Source organism: Mustelus asterias, chromosome 15, assembly GCF_964213995.1.
Source record: "Mustelus asterias chromosome 15, sMusAst1.hap1.1, whole genome shotgun sequence".
NCBI lineage: Eukaryota > Metazoa > Chordata > Chondrichthyes > Carcharhiniformes > Triakidae > Mustelus > Mustelus asterias.
In genome coordinates this window covers 44,527,631-44,554,576 of record NC_135815.1, presented here as the reverse complement: position 1 = coordinate 44,554,576, position 26,946 = coordinate 44,527,631, and the positions used below count along the sequence as shown (strand labels likewise).

The 26,946-nt window shown below is 45.3% G+C and overlaps 1 protein-coding gene across 1 annotated transcript in view; it reads left to right on the top strand.

Moving 5' to 3' along the window:
• The window catches only part of LOC144504817 (follicle-stimulating hormone receptor-like), a 186,598-nt gene that overhangs the window by 80,278 nt on the left and 79,374 nt on the right, over nt 1–26,946 (top strand). Inside the window, exon 2 of the mRNA XM_078230567.1 lies at nt 2,142–2,213. Coding sequence (XP_078086693.1) covers nt 2,142–2,213 — 72 coding nt within the window. The remainder of the gene's footprint in view (nt 1–2,141; nt 2,214–26,946) is intronic.

The window sequence follows — 26,946 nt, the reverse complement described above, 5'->3', positions numbered from 1 at the left end:
ATCAGCCCTCCCCCCTCACCACCAGACAACGATCAACCCTTCCCCCCTCACCACCAGACAATGAGCAGCCCTCCTCCCCCACCAGCAGACAACGATCAACCCTTCCCCCGCCCCCCAGACAATGATCGTCCCTCCCCCCCGCCCCCACCAGAGATACATCTAACCCGCCTCCTCCTCCTCCCCCTCCCAACCAGACAACGATCTGGCCTCACTCCCCTCCCTCCCCCCATCCAGAGAATGATCTGACCCGCCTCCCTCCTTCCCCACCCCCACCACTGATCTGAGTCAGAGAGCTGTTGGAAGCTCTGAATATGCTCTTCAGCAGCTGGAGCGCCCGATTCAGACTTTTATTTAGCAGGTCCATTACGGCACGGTTCCGGATTGGCAAACGCGGTGGTAAATGGGGAAATGCTGATAAAGTCGGGCGGGCAGTTCATTAGTTCAATTTAAATGCATGCAAATACATTTAAATCGCCGCTGCGTCCGTTTTGGGCGCGAAGCAGATCGCCACCATTCCTGGGTTTCGGTAAAGTGGCAATCTGCGCGGATGCGGGCGCAGATCGTGTAAATGGCCTCACACCCGACTTTACCACATTTTTGCGCCTATGGTAAAATAGGGCCCAGTGTGTCAGGAACTCTGACAGATGTCCACGCATCTCCCTCTGCTGCTCCATTGCACCCACTTTGTACATGGCCCGAGGTTCAGCATGTTCAGCTGGATAAGGCTGGAGCTACACACTGAATTTGACTGCCCATAGTGGCCTCTGCTTTCATCAGCTACTCCTGCTCATGTGTGCAATGATGCTCACTTTGTGCCACTGTTCTAAAGTTACCTGGGGTCACATGAAGGTGTATGTATCTGTGCTGGCAGAGAGTGTGCTTGACTCCTATATTGGTGCTTCCTTAGATTGCAAGGCATCCTCTGAGGCCACCTTGGCCTGCACATTGGCTGCAGCTCATCCTTCCTTGTCAGCCCTGTGTAACAGAGAAAACATCATTTACACCAGGTTCATTGTCTTAACTATCTGTCAGCACATCAACCGGCCTCTGCTGGAAACGACTTCCTAAAATTGGAAGCTGCTCCAAGATGCATTCATGGATCAGTCAATAAAACTTCAGCCCCTCTCCACCCACACCATCTTACCATTGCTGCTTGCCTGCACTATGCTAGGGATATCTAACCAAAACGAATGGCCTCTCCTTCCATGTACGTCAATGTTGTCAGGTTGGCCACTTCACCCCTGAATGACTGCTGTCATGGGTATTGTCTGCACTTTTCAGCCCAGGTGTTTGCAATTTCTGTGACAGTTCCAAAAATTTAGGACATGCGGTGAAAAATCCAAACATCTGAACAATCCTTTTAGGATACTGACAACCTGTCTAGTTAAGTTCTGGTTCTGTCTGTGTATTATTGTAAGAGTGCTCCAATGTATGGGTGCTCATGAGTTGGGAGGAATAGTCTTCAAAGTACCATTCTGGCACTTAACTTTAATTTAGGGAAAGGTGTAAGACAGGAGAGGAAAATCGTATCATGGGAGATCCCAACAATCCCGGCAAGAATTGACACCGATAAATGTACATTCAAAGAATGAAATTTGTTTCTGCTAATGTGAATTTGGACACTAGTAGTCAGGTCACGCGTAAACTTGAGTGATATTGATTGCCCCGAGAAGCTTGGGAAATTCAGTAATTCTAGAACTTTATTGCATGCCTGTTCACTTGGCTGGGACCACCATCAAATTTAATAAATGATGCTGCCTTATTTAACGGGGCATTAGTGATTTGTATGATGCCAATACATACAGCAAGTTGACTTATGTAGCACAATTCTCCAATGGTTTAGAAATGAGCTTGACTCCAAATATTTTTTAAGATTTTGTTACCGCTTCAACTGTAAGCATCATCTTTGTTCTGAAGTGCACTGAAGTTTCGACGGCGTCAGTGAGTAAAATCAGGGATTTCTACCAAATACTTGTCCAATGGCAATGCAAGTGAGTTGACCAGGAATCCCTTGTGTGATTTGCTCTCCCGACCACCCATGGGCACTAATTTTTTTGGTCTCTCACTGTGGATTTTTCAATAAACCCAAGTGTCAATTATTTACCTTGTGTTTCTAACACCTTCTTTTCTTCCAACTCCAGGACATTTAAATACACCAGTCTGAGCATCATCCCAAGTGGAGCTTTCTCTGGACTCAGCAATTTAACAATCATGTATGTATTCAACTGATGTGTGTGATGTGTTGGACATTCAGTTGTGGCTCTGCTTGCATCATCTAAAGCAAACTGAAACATGGGGAAATATGGTGGGAAACGATAATCCGTGATAAAGTTCACAGGCACTTTGACAAGTGTGCATTAATTGAGGAAAGCCAGCATGGATTTGTTAAAGGAAAATTGTGGTTACATAACTTGATTGAACTTTGTGCTGCAGTAGCAGAGAGGGTAGATGAGGGCAATTCAGTTCATATGGTGCACATATGGCACTTGATGAAGTGCCGTATAATCAATGTGACAGCAAAGTTAAAGCCTATGGAATATAAAGGATAGTGGAATAAAAAGGATAGTGGCAGCAGGGATACAATGTTGGCTAAGTGACAGGAAACAGATTTGTGGTGAATGGTTGTTTTTCAGACTAGATTGAAGTCTTTAAGAGGGGTCCCCAACGGTCAGTGTTAGGACCACTGCCTTTCTTAATCAATATTAGTGATCAATCGATATTAATGATCCAGACTTGGGTGTGTAGGGCAAAATTTGTCAATGGCAATAAACTTGGAAGTATTGTGAACTGTGAGGGGGATAGTGTTAGAGTCAATGGGACATGAATGGCTGGTGGAATGGGGTGTATACATGGATGTGATTCAATGCAGAAAAGAGTGAAGTGATTCATTTTGTTCAGGAAGAATGAAGAAAGGCAATATGAAATGCAATTCTAAAGGGGGTGCAGGAGTAGAAGAACTTGGGTGTTTATACACAAATCACCAAAGTGGCAGAACAGTTTGAGAATCAGTTACTAAAATAAATGGGATCCTGAGCTTTATGAAAAGAGGCATAGAGTACAAAAGCATGGTGAACCTCTGCAAAACAGTTGTTTGATCTCAGTTAGAGTACTGTGTTCAATTCTAAGTACCTCAGGTTAGGAAGGACGTCAAGGTATTAGAGAGGGTGCAGCAAAGATTCACACAAATGGTTCCGGGGTGAGGGATTTCATTTATGTAGATAGATTGGTGAAGCTCCATAGAGAGGAGAAGGTTGAGAGGGGGTTTGATTGAAATGTTCAAAATCATGAGAGAGGTGGATAGAGTAGATAGAGAGAAACTGTTCCCAGTGGGCGAATAAGTCAAGGACACTGATTTAAGATGAATGGCAAAATAATCAAAGGTGGCGTGAAGAAAAGCTTTTTTATGCAGCAAGTGGTGAGCTTGTGGAATGCATTGTCACAATGTGTGATAGAGGCAGATTGAATCATGGCTTTCAAAACAAAATTGATATGTATTTGAATAAAAAGAATGCAGGGCTATGAGGGATCAGACTAATATTTGAAAAATAATCTGGAGAAAGAGTAGGGAAACGTGATTAAGTGGATAGCTCTTCCAGAGCTAGTAAGCAGTGCGATGGGCCAAATAGCCTCCTTCGTAATGTAAAATTCCTTGGGCGGGTTTCACCCCGCAACCCACCATGTATTTCGCAGGGGCGGGATGTGGCCCACCATTGGCTGGTAGCGGGATCTTCTGGTCTGCAGTTGTCAACAGGATTTCCTGTTGAATGCATCCTTTTGCTGCCATGAACCCTGTGGCAGGTCTGGAAAATCCCGCTGATGTGGACGGCCGGAAAGTTCAGGCCTTTGATTCTATCTATTATGTCATCTTCAAAATCACCATGGCTGCCTGAAATCAGCTTGTGCTGTAAAAGGTTCAAATGTTGGACACGTTCCATAGAGCCAGAGAATCCCTTCAGTGCAGAAAGAGGCCATCCAGCCTCTCCACCAACCCCCCAAAAGAACATCCCACCCATACCCTCCCCTTCACCCTATCCCCGTAACCCTGCACATTTACCTTGGCTAATCCACCTAATCTACATATTTTTGGACACTAAGAGCAATTTTAGCATGGCCAATCCACCTAACCCGCACATCTTTGGACTGTGGGAGAAAATGGGGCACCCAGAGGAAACTCACGCAGACACAGGGAGAATATGCAAACCCCACATTATCATGGAGGGAGCAATGCTGGAAAATGTGCTACTGAATACAGACCTGAAGCCATTGCTCATCTTGATTGAAATCATGGTTAAAAATGATGAGGAAATTTACTTCCTAGCAGTCATCCTACTGAAAATAAAATGGAATGAAAATTAAATGTAATCTGTTACAGACTTGCAATCCACCCCACCAGATTATTGCCCAGGCAATGAATAAGAAAATCTACTCCAAGGTAAAGGATTCTCTTTGGGATGAATTATCATGGAAGGCCTTTCAAAAGACCTCAAAAGCTTTGAGTTCATTTGAAGCCTTTTAATAATGCAATGGTCAACATTCCAAAGGGAGCTGAGGAACTCACTTTAGGGAACTTCTTGATAAGAGGGCCAATCCTTGTAACATCTACCCAAGATTCCTATTACTAAAAAAATTCCAGCTGGAAAACACGGGGACAGAAATGGGTTCCACCCTATTTGCCTGTCATTGAATGAGATATTTTGAAATTCCCTCTACTGGAATTTCATACCTATTCCTGTAATCTGATGGTTTTGCCCTCTCCTCATTGGGTGAAATGATTGTTGGTGCAGACTCGATGGGCTGAATGTCCTCCTTCTGCACTGTAGGGTTTCTATGAATCTGGGTGCCAAAACATTGTGTGATTTCAAGAAGAAATTAGATATAGCTCTTGGGGCTAAAGGGATCAAGGGATATGCAAGCAAAGATCGGATATTGAATTTGATGATCAGCCATGATCAGAATGAATGGTGGAGCAGGCTTGAAGGGCCGAATGGCCTCCTTCTGCTTCTATTTTCTATGTTTCTATGTTTTCTGATTTGATTTGATTTATGATTGTCACATATATTAGTGTACAGCACAAAGTATTGTTTGTTGCACGCTAAACAGACAAAGCATACCGTACATAGTGAAGGAAAGGAGAGAGTGCAGAATGTAATGTTACAGTCATAGCTAGGGTGCAGAGAACGATCACCTTAATGTGAGGCAGGTCCATTCAAAAGTCTGATGGCGGCAGGGAAGAAGCTGTTTTTGAGTCGGTTGGTACGTGATTTCAGACTTTTGTATCTTCTGATTCTAAGTTAGTCCAATGTACCAAGACTGTTTGACCCAGAAAGCCAAGGACCTGAAGAGATAGCAATGCAGAGGAATGTAATTATCCAGTTAAAGAATCAAAAAGACATTAAAAAACTTCTGCTCAGATACTGTGAGGCAAATGTGTTGTTTAGTTACAATAAAATAAATACGTAATTATTGTTTCCTTCACCCAGTACAGCAGCATAAATGACAAAAAAATGTATCATCACTGCATAAGTATGTTTACAGATAAACAATCCATCTTTTCCAAATCGAACTCAGTGTGACAACAATCAGTAAAGTAAATATTAACTTGAATGGTGCAGTACTGACAACCACAGCATCAGATAAAAATTAAACAAGTAGCATTCTTTCCTGTTGATATATGTAATAGGATTATGAAGGGTGCAGCCTCTGGCTACCTGGGTGAAATCTAATCATCTTTACTTTGACAAACAATTCAGCTTGTTAAATTTGCATTGTTTTGTCATTTTCTGACCTGTTGTTCATGAAGACGATGAAAAATTGTTTGCTGCAGAAGGCTATCCTGTACCTACTTACTTTAAAACTGTGCTACCAAATCATAGAATCATAGAAACCCTACAGTACAGAAAGAGGCCCTTCGGCCGATCGAGTCTGCACCGACCACAATCCCACCCAGGCCCTACCCCCATATCCCTACATATTTACCCCACTAATCCCTCTAACCTACACATCTCAGGACATTAAGAGCAATTTTAGCATGGCCAATCAACCTAACCCACACATCTTTGGACTGTGGAGCACATTTGGGCTGGTCTCTCCCGTTCTCTTTTATGCTCTCTCTTCCTAATGTAAAAAAAGACTTGATAATAGATCCAGTGTGGAACTTATAACAAAAACAATCCTGCTAAAATCTCCTCTTGAAGGGTGTTATATATATTGTTGTACAAACAAGTATAAGTCCTCTGATCATCAGCCTTGGTCTTTGCCTGCATATGTCTGTCACTCAGAACAGTCTTTCTGTAAAAGAACAAAAACAAACATTTAAAGTTGGTTTCTTGTCAAAATGTACGCAGCAAATGTTCTAAAATCATTGTCCAGCTTGTTTTGAAATAATTTTGGGAAACAAATCCTTACATTATATTGCACTGAGGAATTATTTCCAAATGTTATAGCGAGCCACATTGATGCTTGCTGGAAAATAGCCACAATGATTTTATAAAGTCCTGCATCGAATCCTAGAATCATAGAATGATTACAGCACAGAAGGAAATCATTCGGCCCCTCAAGTCATTGCTGGCTGGTTCTCTGTAAGACTCGGTGCCAGTCCCCTGCTTTTTTCCTGCAGTCTTGCAATTGTTCCCCCTTCAGATAATGGTCTAATTCCATTTTAAAAGTCACAATTGAACCTGCCTCTGCCATATGCTCAGGCAGCGCATTCCTGACCCAAGCCATTTGCGGCACAAAATCATTTTTCCTCATGTCACCATTGCTTTTTTTGCCAATCACCTTAAACCGGTGTTCTCTGGTTCTCGATCCTTCCATCAAGGGGGACAGTTCCTCCCTATCTACTCTGTCCAGACCGCTCATGATTTTGAATACCTCTAACAATTCCCTTCTCAATCTTCTTTCCTCCAAGGAGAACACCTTCTCCAATCTATCTATGTAACTGAAGTTGCTCACCCCATTCTCTGAATATTTTCTGCATGCTCTCTAATGCCTTCAAATCTTTAATGCTCAGAACTGAATGCATTACTCCAGTTGAGGCTGAGCCTGTGTTTTATACAGCTTTATAATAACTTGCTTGTTTTTGTACTTCATGTCCCTTTATAATTCCCAGGAGCTTGTATGTTATATTAACTGTGCTCTCAACCTGCCCTTCCACTTCAATGATTTGTGTATAAATATCCTGGGTCCTTCTGCCCCTACACCCCCTTTAGAATTTACCCTTCATTTTATATAGCTTCTCCCCATTCTTCCTCCCAAAGTGATTCACTTCACACTTCTCAGCATTGAATTTCATCTGCTGATTGTCCATCTATTCCACCAGCCTGCCTAGCATTAGAGTGAGAAATAGTAAGCTATTAGGTGGGTAAGGAAGGAAGTAATAACATTTAAATTAGGATTACTGTGCATGCATGTGACTATGCGGAGTGTGTTAAATAAAATTGGTTCAATATGGGCACAGATTGCCATGTGGAAATATGATGGTGCTGTGGCCATAACAGAGACCTGGTTTAAAGAGAAGCAGCACTGAGGTATTAAGTATTCCTAGATATAAGGTGTCTAGGAAAGATAGGAAAGGACCATGTGGATCAAGTGTCAGTGATCATTGTTTAGGTTGGCTATGGAAAAGGACAAGAAAAAAAGCCAGAGTAAGAATAATTAACTGTGGGAGAGGCATGTTCAGTGGGGTAAAAATGGATCTGGACCAGATAAATTGGAACCAAAGGTTGGCAGGCAAAATGATAGCTGAACATGGGCTGACTTTAAAGAGATAGTTCAAGCACAGCCAAGGTACATTCTCATGAAGGGAAAGGTAGGGCCAACAAATCCACAACTCCCTGGATATTTAAAGGGACAAAGAAAAAATGTGCTTAAGGCAGGTGTCAGGTGGAGAATACAACTGATAACCAGGCTAAATATAGAAGGTTCAGAGGTAAGTGAAAAAGCAAGTAAGAAAAGCAGAGTATGAAAAGAGACTGGCAGCGAATATAAAAATGAATCCTCAAAAATCTTCAATAGGCATTTAAATGGTAAAAAGGTGGTTAAAGGAGGAGGCACTAAAAAGAAGATTTGTGCGGGTAACATAGTCGATGTATAAAATGAATACTATGCATCTCTCTTTACCAAGAAAAAAGATGTTGCATAGTTCACATTGAAAGGGAGTAATTCAGACAATTAAAACATTGAAAATAGGACCAGGAATGGGTCATTTGACTCTTAAAACCTGCTCCACCATTCAATATGATCATGGTTGATCCTTTATCTCAATGCCATACCCCAGCATTCTCCCCATACCTCTTGACACCTTTAGAGTCCAAAGATATCATTATTTTTCCTTCTTAAATATATTAAGTGATTTGGTCTCCACAGCTTTATGTGGTGGAGAATTCCAAAGGTTCACCATTCTCTGAGTGAAGAAATTTCTTGTCATTTCAGTACTATCCCATATTAACGCTATAATTGAAGTGTTTAAAATTGGTAGAGAAGGTATTGGATAGGCTGTACGTACGGCTGAAAACGCATCAGAACCTGAAGAGATACATCCAATGATACTGAGAATAATTAGGGTGGAAGTTGCAGAGGCACTGGCCATAATTTTCCAGTCTTCCTTAGACCCAGCATGGTGCCAGAGGACTGGCGAAAACCTTATTCAATAATCCAATAAAATGTGTAAAGATAAGCACAGCAACTACAGGCCAGTCAGTTTAATCTCAGTGCTGGGGAGGTTTCTAGGAATGATAATACAGGGCAAAGTTAATCATTACTTGGGGAAAATGCAGGTTGATTAAGGAATGCAAGCCTGAATTTGTTAAGGGCGTATCATGTCTGATTATTTGCCGGAGGTTACTGATGAGATAACAGAGAAGGTTGATGCCCTCTTGTGGGGCAATCTGGAAGCACGGGACACGGTTTAAAAATTAGGGCTCTCCCATTTAAGACTGAGATGAGGAGAATGTTTTTTCTGTCAGAGGGTCATTCGTCTGTGCAATTCTCATCCTCAGTGTGCAATGGAGACTGGCTGATTGAATATATTCAAGGCTGTGTGAGATGGATTTTTGATCAACAAGGGAGCTAAGGTTTATGGAGGGCAGGCAGGAGAGTGGAGTTGAAACGACACTCAGATCAGCCATGATTTTATTGAATGGCAGAGCTGCTGGCCAGGTGGGAAGGCCACTTACAAGATATCTTGGCTTGGACTTACCTCTGAACCTTCTATATCTAGCCTGGTTCTCGGTTATATTCTCCACCTGACACCTGCCTTAGGCACACTTTTTCTTTGTCCTTTTAAATATCCAGGGAGTTCTTAAGGTTAATACACAAGGTTATTTCATATCGGACTAGGAGTAATTTATTAATTTAGATAGAGGGATTGGCTAACCAACAGAAAACAGAGAGTCAGGATCATAGAATCATAGAATCCTACAGTGCAGAAGGAGCCTATCGATTCTACACCGACCACAATCCCACCCAGGCACTATCCCCACAACTCCATGCATTCACCCTAGCTAGTTACCCTGGCACAAAGGGGAAATTTTAACATGGAATCCACCTAACCCGCACATCTTTGAACTGTGGGAGGAAACCGGAGCACCTGGAGGAAACCCATGCAGACATGGGGAGAATGTGCAAACTCCTGCAGACACAAACAGTCATCCAAGCTGGGAATTGAACCTGGGTCCCTGACACTGTGAGGCAGCAGTGCTAACCACTGTGTCACCGTGCCGCCCACAAATGAGTCATTTCCGGGTTGGCAAGCCGTAACTATGTGGCACAACTATCCTGCGGGGTGCCACAGGATTTGGTCCTTCGGTCCCAACTATTTACAATCCATATTAATGATTTGGAATCATGAAATGTTGCTGCCACTGTACAAAGCATTAGTGAGACTGCACTTACAATATTGTGTACAGTTCATAGAATCCTAGAATCCTACAGTGCAGAAGGAGGCCACTTGGCCCATCGAGTCTACACCGACCACAAGTTTTGGTCCCCTTACTTGAGAAGGGATGTAATTGCATTGCAGGCGGTTCAGAGAAGGTTCACGAGATTGATTGCACGGATAAGGGGTTTGTCTTATGAAGAGAGATTGGGCAGTTTAGGCCTATACTCCCTGGGGTTTAGAAGAATGAGAAGAGAACAATTTGAGATACACAAGATGATAAGGGGGATTGACAAAGCAAATGTGGAGAGGGTGTTTCCTCTTGTGGGGAAATCCAAAAAAAAAAGAGGTTATAGTTTTTGGATAAGGGGTAGCAGATTTAAAACAGAGATGAGGAGAAACTCCTTCTCTCAAAGTCTGTGGAATTCACTACCCCAGAACGCAATAGATGCCAGGTTGCTGAATAAATTTAAGGACGAGGTGGACAGAATTTTACTTCGTAACGGGTTCGAAGGGCCATGGTAAACGGGCAGGAAAGTGGAGTTGAGACCTCGATGAGATAAGCCATGATTGTATTAAATGGTGGAGCAGGCTCGGGGGTCTAAATTGCTTACTCCTGTTCCTGGTTCTTATGTTTCTTAAGAGCTTGAATTGGTGGCCAGGTGGGAAAGCCACTCACAAGATATCTCGGCTTGGACTTAATCAGGGGGGAGTTGGGGGGGTGGCAATACCTCCATCCTACACCCTACCAGTGGTCAGACAGCACACCCAAGCCTCCCAACACCTGCTTCGGAACTCGTCTCTGGGACAGGCATTTATTTCTGTCCATCATTTCTGAAAGCTTTCTTATCAGTGCAATTAAACTGACTGGCCAGTAGTTGCTGGGCTTATTCTTATACCTTTGTTATGAAGAAGAGGGCTAACATTTGCAGTTCTCCAATCTTCTTGATACCACAACAGTATCTCAGGAAAATTATGGCCAGTGCTACTGCAATTTCCACCTTTACTTCCGACAGTATTCTTGGATGCATTTTATCTGATCCTGGTGTCTTATCAGATTTCAGTACAGCCAACCTACTCAATAACTCCTCCTTATCAATTCTAAACCTGTCTGGTATCTCAAATTACCTCGGGCTGAGTTTTCCTGAAAATTGGCTGTTTGATGTGGTCACGGAAAGCAGCATTGAAGCCGACAGTAACAGTGGCTTTCTCTGGCGTTAGTCCCACACTTAGAAAAAAGCAAGCGGCAGGTCCCACGATGTGTCGCTGGTGGGGCGGCTTCTGATTCACCCACCCCCACGAGCAACTGCGCCCCTCAAGCATCATGGCAACATTTTTAAAGGCTGCCCCAGTGCAGAGGATTTCACCCAGGAATGCCCCCCATAACTCCCCTGGCACTGTCTGAGCACAGCCTCCTGGCACGATCCTGGCACTGCCCACTGGCATTGCCCTGGCTCTGCTCATGTAGTGCCTGCAGACAGAGTCTGGGGCAGTGCCAATGCAGAACCAGTGGGCAATGCTCAGGCAGTGACAGGGCAGTGCCCAGGTAGTGCCAGGGCGAGTACCCGGGCATGACCCTGGGAGGTCTGGTCGCCACATGCACACCTTGGCAGACCAGTTGGGTTTTATATCATTCTGCTGCTACATTGCCATGGATGATTTTCTTGATGGGGGAGGGTGGGGGGGTTTGGGGGGGGGGGGGGGGGGGGCAGGGGGGGGGGGGGTGAGGGGGAGGTGAGGGTAGAAATATAGAAACACAGAAGATAGGAGCAGGAGGAGGCCATTTGGCCCTTCGAGCCTGCTCTGCCATTTATTACGATCATGGCTGATCATCCAACTCAATAGCCTAATCTTGCTTTCTCCCCAGAACCTTTGATCCCATTCACCCCAAGTGCTATATCCAGCTGCCTCTTGAATACATTCAATGTTTTGGCATCAACTACTTCCTGTGGTAATGAATTCCACAGGCTCACCACTCTTTGGGTGAAGAAATGTCTCCTCAGCTCCGTCCTAAATGGTCTACCCTGAATCCTCAGGCTGTGACCCCTGGTTCTGGACTCCCCCACCATTGGGAATATCCTTCCTGCATCGATCCTGTCCAGTCCTGTTAGAATTTTATAAGTCTCTATGAGATTCCCCTTCATTCATCTAAATTCCAGCGAAAACAGTCCTAACCTAGTCAATCTCTCATAGATCAATCCCGCCATCCCCGGAATCAGCCTGGTAAACCTGATGATTCAAATGATGAAAAAAATAATTCAGGAGTCGAGGATTGATAATGATATGTTAATTAATTCAAATGATGTTCCTGACAATGAACGTTGGGGAACTGACAGGGAGGGGACAATTGCGACATGTGTTCACGTCAATGTGAAACGTGATTTGACTATTCTCATGCGATTTTCTGCCCATATTGCCAAACCTGGCCAACATGATCAGCAGCAGAAAATCTCAGCCCTCGTCTTTCACCATGACTTCGATAGCATCTACTTCCTAGGTAAAGACAGATACAAGGGGCAGACTTTTACTGGCTCACCTCGCCCATTGAGGCCTTCTGGGGCGGCTGAGGGCAAGAGGGGTGCCCCATGGGCACTGCCAGCCTGGCCCCTGAGTAATGCCCACTGGGTACCTTGGGCACTGCCAGGGGTTGGGCCTATGGAGGCGTGGCCTGAAGGGGTAGGGCCTGAAGGGTCAGGGCATGAAGGGGTGTGGCCTGAAGGGGTGACCTAATCGGGGGAGGGTTATGCCCACTGCCACTCTGCAACGGGATTTGATTGTTGAGAGTTCAGTGGGCACGATCTGTCTGGGCTACGGGGGCTAGATGGCCATGCGTTGTGGGGCTCATGATTGGCCACAGGCCCCCTCAATTGCAGTGGGGGTGTGGGGAGGCTGCCTGCAGTAGCAGGGGCCTGACAGCTCTGCTGCTGCTATTAAGCATGTGCAGAATCAGAGGTCTGTGCATGCAAAGTAGCTCCCTCTACAGGCTGGCTGGTGAATTAAGTCCAGCCCACTGCCTGCAGCAGCTGGAAACAGTCTACACCATTTTTTCAATGACGAAGTGCATAAGATTGGGTGTGAAAATCCACGCAAAAAAAGGATCAGGAACTCTCCCATTTTCACGCTAGCTGGACACTTAGAATTAATCTCGTAAAATTCTGCCCAACAAATGTTCATTTAGTACTTCAGTTATGCTCCTGTGTCCCTGCATAAATGTCCTTTTAGATCCTTAATGAACCCCGTTCCTTTTACTACCCTTTACTATTTATATGCCTACAGAAGACGGGGCGGCACGGTAGCACAGTGGTTAGCACTGCTGCTTCACAGCTCCAGGGATCTGGGTTCGATTCCCGGCTTGGGTCACTATCTGTGTGGAGTTTGCACATTCTCCTCGTGTCTGCGTGGGTTTCCTCCGGGTGCTCCGGTTTCCTCCCACAGTCCAAAGATGTGCGGGTTAGGTTGATTGGCCATGCTAAAATTGCCCCTTAGTGTCCTGGGATGCGTAGATTAGAGGGATTAGCGGGTAAAATATGTAGGGATATGGGGATAGGGCCTGGGTGGGATTGTGGTCGGTGCAGACTCGATGGGCCGAATGGCCTCTTTCTGTACTGTAGGGTTTCTATGATTTCTATGAAGATGTTTGGATTTCCTTTTCATTTCACTGCCAACCCCTTCTCATGCTTTCTCTGTGCTTCTCTTTGTTTTTTAAACTCCCTTTGAACCTGCTTCTCACTTGTATTATCCACAAGATATCTGTCATATGCATTTTTTTTTCTTTATCATTTTGCTCTATCTCTTTTGTCATCCAGGAATTCTGCACTAGTTTTTCCTTACCTTTCCTATCGTGGGAATGCACCTTAACTGCACCCAAACTATCTCCTCTTTAAAGGAAGATCATTGTTCCTTGATGGTTTAGATTGCCAACCTTTGGTTCCAATTTCCCTGGGACAGATCAGTTCTCACCCCAGTGAAGTTCACTTTCTGCCAATAAATTATCCTTACTCGGGATTGTTCCGTGTCCTTTTCCATAGCTCACCTAAAGCTTATGATACAATGATCACTTTTCCCCAGAATGTTCTCCCATTAACACTAGATCCACATAGCCCACTTCATTTCCAAGAACCAGATTAAGCAATATTCCTTTCTCATTGGCTTGGAAACATACTGCTTTAGAAAATGTTCCTGATCATATACTAGGAAATTCTGCTACTCTCTGCCCTTTATACCACCACTATCCCAGTCTATAGTCTTAAACTTCCCCATTACAATTGCTTTATAAGTCTTTCACTTCTCTGTAATTTCCTTGCAGATTTGTTCCTCTGCATCTTTCTGACCATTCTGCCTATTATCGTTTCTTAGCTCTCGCCAAATTGATTCTGTCATTGACTCCTCTGGAGCATCCCCTTTCTTCAGCACTGTAATTTTCTCCTTCATCATATTGTCACCCCTCTTCCTCTCATTCCTTCCCTATCTTGTACCCAGAAATATTTAGTACACAAACATGACTTTCTTTGAGTCAGATCTCTGTTATTCCCACAGATCATATTTCCACATGGCTATTTGTGCCTGCAACTCACCAATCGTATTTACCACACTCCATGCATTCACATACATACAAACTAATCCTAATTTAGACTTCATTATATCTCCTCTGACTCTACCTTATAGTTTGCTGTTCCTGACACTAGTGATAACTGACTCTCCCATGCTTTTCCTTTCTAGAATGAGTTCCCGGTTCCCACACATCTGCTTATCCCCAATATCATTCGCAAATTGCCCTGCAAGGAAATTGTGCTGGCCTGTAAAGGTCCCATCTGCCCCAGAATTGGTTACAATAAAGCCCTCCCATCTCTCCAACCATACATTAATCTTCTTTATCCTCCTGTTTCTATATTGACTTATGCATTGTACCAGGAGTAACCAGGAGATTACTATTATATATACTATTGGGATACAAGGAGAAGTGGCTAGATGGGTGGAGAACTGACTTGGCCATAGGAGACAGAGGGTAGCGGTCGAAGGGTCTTTTTCCGGCTGGAGGTCTGTGACCAGTGGTGTTCCGCAGGGCTCTGTACTGGGACCTCTGCTATTTGTGATATATATAAATGATTTGGAAGAAGGTGTAACTGGTGTAATCAGCAAGTTTGCGGATGACACGAAGATGGCTGGACTTGCGGATAGCGAAGAGCATTGTCGGGCAATACAGCAGGATATAGATAGGCTGGAAAATTGGGCGGAGAGGTGGCAGATGGAGTTTAATCCGGATAAATGCGAAGTGATGCATTTTGGAAGAAATAATGTAGGGAGGAGTTATACAATAAATGGCAGAGTCATCAGGAGTATAGAAACACAGAGGGACCTAGGTGTGCAAGTCCACAAATCCTTGAAGGTGGCAACACAGGTGGAGAAGGTGGTGAAGAAGGCATATGGTATGCTTGCCTTTATAGGACGGGGTATAGAGTATAAAAGCTGGAGTCTGTATCGAACGCTGTATAGAAAGCTGGTTAGGCCACATTTGGAGTACTGCGTCCAGTTCTGGTCGCCGCACTACCAGAAGGACGTGGAGGCATTAGAGAGAGTGCAGAGAAGGTTTACCAGGATGTTGCCTGGTATGGAGGGTCTTAGCTATGAGGAGAGATTGGGTAAACTGGGATTGTTCTCCCTGGAAAGACGGAGAATGAGGGGAGATCTAATAGAGGTGTACAGAATTATGAAGGGGATAGATAGGGTGAACGGTGGGAAGCTTTTTCCCAGATCAGAAGTGACGATCACGAGGGGTCACGGGCTCAAGGTGAGAGGGGCGAAGTATAACTCAGATATTAGAGGCATGTTTTTTACACTGAGGGTGGTGGGGGCCTGGAATGCGCTGCCAAGTAGGGTGGTGGAGGCAAGCACGCTGACATCGTTTAAGACTTACCTGGGTAGTCACATGAGCAGCCTGGAAATGGAGGGATACAAACGATTGGTTTTGTTGGACCAAGGAGCGGCACAGGCTTGGAGGGCCGAAGGGCCTGTTTCCTGTGCTGTACTGTTCTTTGTTCTTTGTTCTTTATATGCTCATGTAAGGGTTCAGCTTATGTAAATTTAACCCAAGCTTTTGGCCAAAAATCCTAAATCCTTCCACCTACCACCCACTTGCTACCTCTCCTGCAGGCTGACTCTGTCCCTCTCACCAACTCTCCCACTCTCTGCCTCTCCTGCAGGCTGTCTCTCTCCCTCTCCAGACCTTCTCACTCACCACTTTCTCTCCTGCGCCTTCGATGTGAGCAGGGGCTCGGGAGAAAGGTTGGAGTAGAGAGGATGCAAGTGAAAGGAGCTGAGAGTGAGAATGGAACAGAGCACGTGCAAAACAATGGTAAAGCAAAAGTGCTGAAGTACGGTCGTCATATCCAGGAACTTGCAGTGTACCTAGCTCCAGCTGCATTCCCTAGATGAACCATTACTCGCTCGCCAATATTCAGAATGGAATCTGCTTGGGGAGTGAGATGCAGTCGGGACACTCCTGCACCATCTACTTGCTCCTTTTTATCTATCTGGCAGTTACCCATTCCCTCTCTTTCTGCATAACCTTACTCTGTGAGGAGAGATGAGCACATTATAGCTCATCTATAAATGTGCTATTCATGAAATTCTCAATTTTATGTGATGCCAGTTACTGCCCAGGCTTGATGGGTATCCCTGCCTCTGAGCCAGGAGTTCCAGATTCGAGTCCCACCCCAGGACTTGATGGCGAAGGAAAGTGCATTCATAAAACAGCCGACAGGTTGCGTATCAACCTGCAAAATCCTTCCGCCATGCCACTGGCAGGTAGTAAGAGCGGAACAGACTCCTGGCCAGCCATGCTTGATGCAGAGTGGTGCCCTTCAAGCTATAAGCCTCTGGCTCAGGCTAGTAGCCTGTTCCAGGAAAAACCTTGATGTGGAGATGCCGGCAATGGACTGGGGTGGGCACAGTAAGAAGTCTCACAACACCAGGTTAAAGCCCAACAGGTTTATTTGGAATCAGGAACTTTCAGAGCACAGCTCCTTCATCAGGTGAATAGGGAGTTGGGTTCACAAACACGGCATTTATAGACAAAGAAACAATTGCAAGATAATGGTTGGAATGCAAGTCTTTTCAGGAAATCAAGTCTTTACAGGTACAGACAATGCGAGTGGAGAGAGGGATAATCACAGGTTAAAAAGGTGTGAATTGTCTCAAGCCAGAACAGTTAGTAGGATTTTGCAAGCCCAGGCCAAATGGTGGGGGTTACGTGTAGTGTGACATAGAAAAACCATAGAAAATTACAGCTCAGAAACAGGCCCTTCGGCCCTCCCTGTCCGCGCCGAACCATTTTATGCCTAGTCCCACTGACCTGCACTTGGACCATATCCCTCCACACCCCTCTCCTCCATGAACCCGTCCAAGATTTTCTTAAATGTTAAAAGTGCCCCCGCATTTACCACTTTATCCGGCAGCTCATTCCACACTCCCACCACTCTCTGCGTGAAGAAGCCCCCCCTAATATTCCCTTTAAACTTTTCTCCTTTCACCCTTAACCCATGCCCTCTGGTTTTTTTCTCCCCTAGCCTCAGCGGAAAAAGCCTGCTCGCATTCACTCTATCTATACCCATCAAAATCTTATACACCTCTATCAAATCTCCCCTCAATCTTCTACGCTCCAGGGAATAAAGTCCCAACCTATTCAACATGAACCCAAGATTCTGGTTGAGGCCGTCCTCATGCATGTGGAACTTGGCTATCAGTTTCTGCTTGGCAATTCTGCTTTGTCATGTGTCTTGAAGATCGCCTTGGAGAACACTTACCCGAAGATTGGAAGCTGAATGCCCTTGACTGCTGAAGTGTTTCCTGACTGGAAGGGAATACTCCTGCCTGGTGATTGGAAAAACCTTGCTATGGGAATAGATGAAAGTCCGCCTTGTGCACCACTAAGCACGGGAAGAGAAACAACAACAAACAGCAGAAACAATGCACTCCATTCTGCTCAAAATGTTCACTATCCCAGACGTAAGCTGAACTAAGAGGTAGATGGCACCTCCCCATTTCACTTGCTCTAGCACCAAGGACAGAAGCACCATCAAATTCGATTCAAATAAAAGCAAATTACTGGGGATGCTGGAATCTGAATCCAAAAGAGAAAATGCTGGATAATCTCAGCAGGCCTGGCAGCATCTGTAAGGAGAGAAAAGAGCTGACATTTCGAGTCCAGATGACCCTTTGTCAAACTGGATCAAATTCAGTTCCCTTGTCAAGTCACTCACCATCCTGACTTTGAGATATAAAGCTGTTCCTTCAACCACACTCGGTCAATATTCTGGAATTTCCCACCTCACACCTTTGTGGGGAGCGGCATCAACACATGGACTGCAAGAGACTTCACTGAGGAGCACAAAATTATGAGGGATATAGATAGGTTAGATGGGAAGTACTTTTTCCACTTAATAGAGGGGTCAATAACCCAGGGGCCATAGATTTTAGGTAAGAGGCAGGAGATTTAAGGGGGATTTGAGGAGAACCTTCTTCACCCAGAGGGCGGCGGGAATCTGGAACTCACTGCCTGAAGGGGTGGTGGAGACAGGAATCCTCACATTTAAGAAGCATTTAGGCGAGCATCATGGCATACAAAGCCATGGACCAAGTGCTGGAAAATGGGATTAGAACAGATAGGTGCATGATGGCCGGTGCAGACAAGATGGGCTGAAGGGCCTCTTTTTCGTGCTGTAATACTCTATAATGTATTTTAAGCGAAAGAAGAAACTCACCACTGAGTTCTCAGGCCTTTCACATCCCTTCCACAAAAACCTGTAAAAAGAATTCAGGGTCAAAGTTTGGATATTTACCAAAACCTTCCATTTTTCAGTAGAAGAGCTGAAAAGATGTATGACCTGTCATTGGAACTGAAATTCTTAGAATTGTTTTAATGTAAGAAGCATAAGAAAATGAGAAGAGAAATGATCTTTCAACCTCTTGGCCAGGGTTTTCTACCAAGCAGCAGTGTGCAATCTATCGTACTGTGGATTCTGCATCGTCAATTGAATCTCTCAGGGAAATGTTTCACATAGATCCTCCCCAGTCGTTCAGGTAATCATGCAATTTTCCAGAATGGACGTCAATTCCTCAGAGGAAATTCTCCCAGTGTGTTACGCTGCTGTCGCAGCACAGCAAGCTGAGAGACATCAGCGTAGGCCGTTTCGCCGGCTTCCCGCTGGGCACCCGGGCCTCCGCAAATCTTCCAGCCCAAGATTTTGGGCATCATCAGCACAAACTGATTTCAATATTTAAATTGCAATTTCCATCTGATTAGCGGGCCCGGGACTGAAGTCTCCGGGTCCGCTTGTCTCTTCCCTCCTGATGGGAGTGGTTCACTCCAGCAGGGTTTACCCCTGCTCCCACTAACAGCGAACAGCCGGCCGACCTGGCTGGAAGGAAGAGAGGCCATTGAGGTCCCTCCCCCACAAGGAGGTCAGGAATAAGGGGGATGCCCCCTGGGCAGTGCCAGCCTGGCCCCCTGGCACTGCCCAAGGGGCAAACTGGCACTGTCCAAGGGGCACCTTGGCATTGTCCACAGCATTAGGCGGTGCCAAAGGGGTGGGGCCAGAGAGGGACTGCTCTATTGGGGGGGGGGGGGGCAGGGCCATTGGGGAGCGATCAGTGGGGGTGGGGGGGACCCACTGCCACTCTGCATTCGGAATCAGTGGCAGAGGGAGGGAGGTCGGCGATTGGGGCTGGCTTCCGGGTGGGGGTTAGGGAGTCAGGGCTGCTGATCGGGTTGGTTGGGTCTGTCGGGGGTGGCAGGGGTCGGAGGGATTGGGAGTTCGGGGCTGGCTGTGGCGGGGAGAACAGGGTCGGGATTGTCAGCAGGAAGATCAGGGGGGTCGGGTGGAGGGTTGGGCAGATCAGGGTGGGCCGGGGGGGGAGGACAATCGGGGCTGGCCCGGAGAGGTACGGGAGGCCTACAGTCAGGTGGTGGGGGGGAGGCGGGGGGGGGGGGGGGGGCAGTCAGTAGGCCAGCAATGCGGGGTTGCTGGGCTGGCCAGCGATTGGGAGGGGCCACTGCGCATGCGCCGATCTCTACTCTGACAGATCGGCACATGCATCATGGCCACTCAGCTCTGTGCCTCTCGTGGGAACAGGCCACGCCCACAGATTTTCAGAGGGAATGCCGCTCAGGCGCTCTGCAGTGCTCAGTGTCGGAAATTCAATTTGAAAATCACATTAAAAAAAACAGAGGGAGTTACTCCCATTTTTCCACGAATCGGGATCTTAGAGAATCCCAGCCCACATCTCTAATAGTCAATATACTTTGTTGCCCTCCAAAGAACATCTCCCAATCCCAATAGCACAGAAACCTTAAGTCTATGCCAGTATACAGATTTCCCCGTAACACTCATACCTGCTCCCACTCAATTTGTTGCTAAAGTATATTTTTTTGCAATACTAATGCAGATTTTCAAGATTAAATGCAAAATTCTAGCTCTGTGGTGAGGCATTGTGAAAAAGATTGCTCAATAATTTAATCGCCTGCAACTCACTTTAGAAGCTATTACAGTGATGTTTTAGGGTTGTAGTCAGCATAAATAGTGGAAAAAATGTTCCTCTTTCATCAGAATGATACAAAGGCTTTCAAAGATAGAACACCTGGTGCTTCCCAGTCGAGGTCAGATATGTATGAGGGAAGCAAAGTCCTTGGATTTTGAGTCGCTTTTATTAACAGTTTATGAGCACAAATGAAGTGTTGTTCAAAGACTCACTTCACTTTTCTGAACATAATTGGCCTATTCTGATATAAAACCCCAATGCAATCATGTTCTCAACCTGGCTATACACGGAATGAGATGCCATTAAATGTACATTTGTAGGCACGAAGTTACAAAGAAGCAAGTCACAAAAAGCCATACATTTGCAGCAGCGCATCTGGAAAAGCTAGATTTTTTTTACATTTGTTCATGGGATGTGCATGTCACTGGTTTGGCCAGCATTTATTACCCTTCCCTAATTGCTCTTGAGAAGATGATAGTGTGCTGCAGCCCACACGCTATAGCAACATCCACAGTGCTATTAGGAAGGGAGTTCAGCATTTTGACTCAGCAACTGTGAAGAAACGGTGATATTGTCCCAAGTCAGGATGGTGTTTGAGTTGGAAAGGTAACCGCAGGTGGTGGTGTTCCATATGTCTGCTGTCCTTGCCCTTCATGGGTCTGGAAGTGCTGTCGAAGGAGATATGATGAGTTGCTGGAGTACATCCCGTAGATGGTAATGTGCGTCAATGGGAGAGGGAGCGAATGTTGAAGGTGGTGGTTGAGTTGCCAAAATCCTGTCCAGAACAAATAATCGCACTTGCAGGTACCTTGATGTTTTTTTAAAAAGCGAATAAATCTTTGTAGCAGTAATCATTCATCAAATAATTGGAGTGAAAATATATTTTGTCATCTTTTCTTGAGGTATGATCTTGAGTTAAGCTGCCTTTATGTTTCAGCAATATGGACCATGAATAATCTACTTTACGCTTGGTCGATACAAATCTTAGGTAATATCAGGCATGTTGGTAGTGCAAGTTCTACAATTGGTTTCCAGGCACATGGGTTACATAGAATTACACAGAATTTACAGCATGGTAATAGACCATTCAATCCAACAGGTCTACGACAGTGATTACACCCAGCACAAGTTTCTTCCCACCTCTCTTCATTTAATCCTATCTGCATAACCTTTCATTCCTTGCTCCATTAGGCGCTTATCCAGTTTTCACTCAAATACATCTGTGCTGTTCACCTCAACTACTCCCTGGAGTAGCAAGTTCCCCATTCTAACCATTCTGTAGAAAAGAAAGCTTGTCCTGAATTCCCAATTGGATTTATTAATGACTGTCTTATCTTCATGGAATCTGGTTTTGATCTCCTCCAAGAATGGAAACATCTTCTCACTGTATAGACAATCAAACCCTTTCATTCTTTTCAGGACGTTGTTAGGTTACTGACCCTCCGCTACCACCTCCCAACAGCAATCTTCAGTGAGTCATGGTAAGCTATTTTTTGAGACGGGAGGACAGTAGACAGCAGTATGCCCCAGTGGTCAGATCTGGGACCATTACTTCTTTTATGCATAAAAATGACTTGGATATTAAAATACAAAGGATAATTTCAACACTTGTTTGATACACCACTTGGAGGTGTGGCAAGCATTGAGGATGATACCAATTGACTGCAACAGGATATGCAAATAGGTTTATAAAAATGGAAACAGAAAGGAATGAGGTGAAATATTTTAACAGAAGGAATAGGGAGAGGCGATATAGACTTAGTAGCAGAGTTGTAGGGAATGTAGATTCAGAGGGACCTGGGGATCAATGTGCATAGATCTCTGAGGGTTGCAGGAAATATTGAGAGAATAGTTATCAAAACATACAGGATTTTAGGCTTCATGAGTAGAGGCACTGAATACAAAAGCAGGGAAGTTATTGAACCTTCAGCCCTGGTTAGGACTCAACTAGAGTATTGTGTCCAGTTCTGGCCACCACACTTTGGGAAGAACGTGAGGAAGTTGAGGGGGCACAAAGGAAATTTACCAGAATGGGGCCAAGATGAGGGGTTTTAGCTACAAGGTTGGGTTGGAGAAGCTGGGTTGTTCTTCTTGGAGCAAAGGAGAGATTTGATCAAAGTGTTTAAGATTATGAAAGATCTAGGTAGGATAGATAAAGAAAAAACTGTTCCCATTAACTTCTGGTAAAAGGGACAGAAGATGTAAGGCTTTGGGCAAAAAATGCAGGGGAACATGAGGAAGAACATTTATACGCAGCAAGTGGAAATGATCTGGAACTTGTTGCTCATGAGAGTGATGGAAGTGGAGATGATGAAGAATTTCAATAGGAAATTGAGTGAGCACTTGATCAAAATAAACATACAGGGACATGGAGATAGAGTGGGCAAATGAGCCTGATTGGAATTGCTACACATGGTGATGTTTATGATCCATGCACTTTACTTCAACTCTTATCTAGATATCCTTCTAGTCCTTTCTCCCTTGTGTATTTATCTAGTTATTGAAATAAAGCCACACGTTAAGAGTAATGAAAGGTCCATGATTCCAGAAGGCAGTTTGTGCCCTCAGAGTAATACACAAGGCAGAGTGAGTGCTTTCAGTAAAGTAATGGAGAAATAAAATTGACAGCAAAAAAAGAGAGAAAAGAAGAAAACATTGATGGGTTAAATTAAATGATTCTAAAAATGAGTGCCTCAAAATTCCTCGGGACACGGTCCCATCAATGACTGGCTTCCAATGCTGACCAACTGGTATTTGGAAGGTTGCGGAGAGTGTACCTAATTGGAAGGGGCAAGGGGCATAAGAACTACTGCAGGCTTATCTTTGACACCTGTCCATAAACTCTGCCATTCACCATCCTGGGACTGATGGGCACTATTGTGACTATGTTCCTCTCAGGCCCAATCTCTGTATTTTTTTTTTAAGTTTAGCTCCTGGATGTATAAAGGATTTGTGTGAGTGATTTCAAATAATGATAATAAGCTGTTTGAGCTTCACTCTCGATCTTGGCTTTGTGAGAAAGGTACTTCAGTTCTTTACTGTGGGAGAGTGGCCTATAGCTCTTTCAGGATCGCAAAGAATGGATAAAAAGGGACATTATTCCACAAAAACATTTTTAACAAATGTGTAAATTCAAAGGAAGATGTTCTAAGAGCACACTGCATGTCTTATGCTTTATACTTAGTTTATGGTGCCAGCTAAACTTTCGATCAGACTTCTGTCTTGTATATATTGGTGGGGTGCTTATTAGGTGCTTATTACAATAAAATTGTAATTGATCAAATTTTATTGGGGGTGAGGCCACAGGACGTCAGAGGCCCGGAAGGTATTTAAGGATCACGACTGTTGTCATCATTGCTACATTAGGCAGCCACGGGGTCAGGCAGTTCATCTTCACAGGGAGACTGGTGCAGCCCAGCCAGGGTGATAAATATGAGGAAAGTCATCATGCCAGGGGTTTTGGGTTGAGCCTCCATCATGCCATCTCAGTCCTCGCCCAGGGAATCCATTGGGAAAGCCCTGAGGAGAAAGTATGGCAGGCAATGTTGAGAAAACAACTGGCAGCGTGGCTCTTCAGACTGACAGTGCCCAGGAGCCATGGGCATTGTACAGTCAGGAGGCAATCCTCCAATAAGGAAGAATCATAGAATCCCGACAGTGTAGAAGGAGGCCATTCAGCCCATTGAGTCTGCACTGACAACAGTCCCACCCCAGGCCCTATCCCCACGACATCATATATTTACCCCGCTAATCCCTCTAACCTACACATCCCAGGACACTAAGGGGCAATTTTAGCATGGCCAATGCACCTAACCCGCATATCTTTGGATTGTGGGAGGAAACCAGAGCACCCGGAGGAAACCCATGCAGTCACGGGGAGAATGTGCAAACTCCATACAGACAGTGACCCAAGCCGGGAAACGAACCCAGGTCCCTGATGCTGTGAGGCAGCAGTGCTAACCACTGTACCACCATGCTGCCCTGGCATGCTGAAGGGTGAAGAAAAGCTGAGAGGGAGGGAAGCGGGGGCACACGGTTTCAGATCACGGCAACTGCACTTGCCATGGCAACCTTGGGTTGGGGATATGGCAGGAGGCTACAGAGGGGAATGCAAGCAAATGCCAGCCCAAAGAAGATGGTATCCAATGCAAGGGTGTACAGAGGTTGAACTTGATTCCAGTGAGGAAGCCTAGGACAAAGGCAGTGGAGAAATGCAACAGCCATGAATTCACCTGAGTCACCATCGAGCAGAGCCTCAGTCTCCTGAGAGTGAGATTCAGGTCGCTGGACCATCCCAGAAGAGCAATTCAATATGCCCCAGACAAGGACGATGATGAGGAAGCTTATGACCAGCTATAGCTGGAGACAGCAGCATAGTGGTGACGTCACTGTAGTCCAGATTAAAGCTGTGGGTTCAAATCCCAGCATGACGTTTGGTGAAGTTTAAGTACAATCAATGAAACCTGGAATTGAAAGCTGGTCTCAGTAATGGTGACCATGAAACCATCATTGATCATTGTAAACACCCATCTGGTTCACAAACATCCTTTAGGGGAGGAAATCTGCCATCCTTACCTGGTTTGGCTTACATGTGACTCCAGACCCACAGTAATGTGGATGACTCTAAGTTGCCCTCTGAAATGGTCTAACAAGCTACTTAGTTCAAGGGTGATTGGAGATGGGCAACAAATATAGGCCTCTCCTTTCCCATCAGGTCAGATGACCTGAAGTTGCTGGGAATATGTTTCGGAGTGGCTGGGGCGTGTGCCAAAAACTGGGAAGAGTGTATTGCCAAGATGAGGCAGAAACTGGGCATTTGGGAATAACGTTCCCTCTCCATTGCGGGTGAGAACCTTGTCATCAGATGTAAGGCACTCTCAGTGTTGCTGTACATTGCGCAGGTCTGGCCCTTACCTCTATGCTGCGCCGCAGCAGTCACCTAAGACATATTCAAGTTCATCTGGAGGTCAAAGATGGATTGTGTCTGAAGGGACACGATGTACAAATCTCTGGATGATGAAGTAAAAATTGTACCCAACACCGCCCTCACCCTGATGGCCACCTGTATGTGCGGCTGCATAAAGCTGTGTGTAGATCCTCAGTACGCAAGCACCAAATGTCACTACATACTGAGGTTCTACCTGTCCCTGGTGTTGAGAAGCATGGGTCTGGCCACATTGTCGCAGAATGCACTGAGTGGTTTCACCATGCTGTATCACCTGTCTCTCATGGAAAAATCTGCACAAACCAACACCTTTGGACACAAGGTGATCAAGCAGTAGTCTGCACGTAATGTCCTAAAGGCTCTAAGGGAAAAGGAGATGGTGGATCATGCCAGCTGGTTCCCTGAGCAGACCATCAGAGTCATCAGAATGTCTCATCACCAGAACTTTCAAACAAGCACCAAGACCCAGCTTGGCTGGTGGTGAGAAGGGCCCTCCCCATCGCATCCTTCATGCACACCCAAAGTCTCTGTGTCCTCACACGCTGGCCTTGAATGGCTGCGAGGGGGAAGAGGCTGTTGCACACCTCCTTGTGGAATGTGCCTTTGCAAAGAAGGTCTGGAGAACAATGCAATGGTGTTTGTCGAGGTTCACCCTAAGCAGCTCTGTGACTCAGGACTCTGTGCTCTACGGGCTGTTCTCAGGGATGCACACCAAGACTAACATCAATTGCTGCTGGAGGATCATTAATTCAGTGAAGGATGCTCTTTGGTCTGCCTGAAACTTGTTGATCTTCCAGTGCAAATAGTTGTCCTCGATCGAATGTTGTGGACTGCCACATTCAGGGTCCAGGATTATGTGCTGAGGGATGCACTCAAGCTCGGGGCAGCTTCCACCAAGGTGCAATGGGAAAGGGCATTGTGTAAGGTCTTTCAGCCAATGTACACTAAAGGGCTGTTAAACCGTGTAAAACCATTCAGACTTGTTTAATCCTAACAGTATGTAACTGTATTGAAGCACCTCAGAGTGCAACATGACCGATGTATATAGTTTGAACAGAATTGTGCGCTCTGTAGTGAAAATATTGAAATATTTGTAATGTTCTCCCCAAATTACCCTTGGGGTTAGCCATGGTACTCCCGCACTTCCAAACCACCTCCAACAATGATGAGGCTGTGGAGAAAATTATTTCTGTCCTCATTACGCAAACATTAACACTGAAGCTGTTCAACACTATCCAGGACAAAGCAGCCCACTTGATTGCCACCCCATCCGCCACCTCCAACACCCATTCCCAGCAAGAAGCATTGCAGCAAATCACCTAGGTTCCTACGGCAGCACCTTCCAAACCCACAATCCCGTCTACTGCCTAGAAGGATGAGGGCAGCCGATGAATGGGAACATCACCACTTCCAAGTCGCACACCACCCTGATTTGGAAATATTTCCATTCTTCACTGTCGCTGGGTTGAAATCCTTGAAATCCCTCTCTAACCGCAGTGGTTCAAGAAGCCAACTCACCGCAACCTTTTCAAGGAGAATTAAGGATGGGCAATTAAATTACTGGCCGAGGCAGCGACACTTACATTCTGTG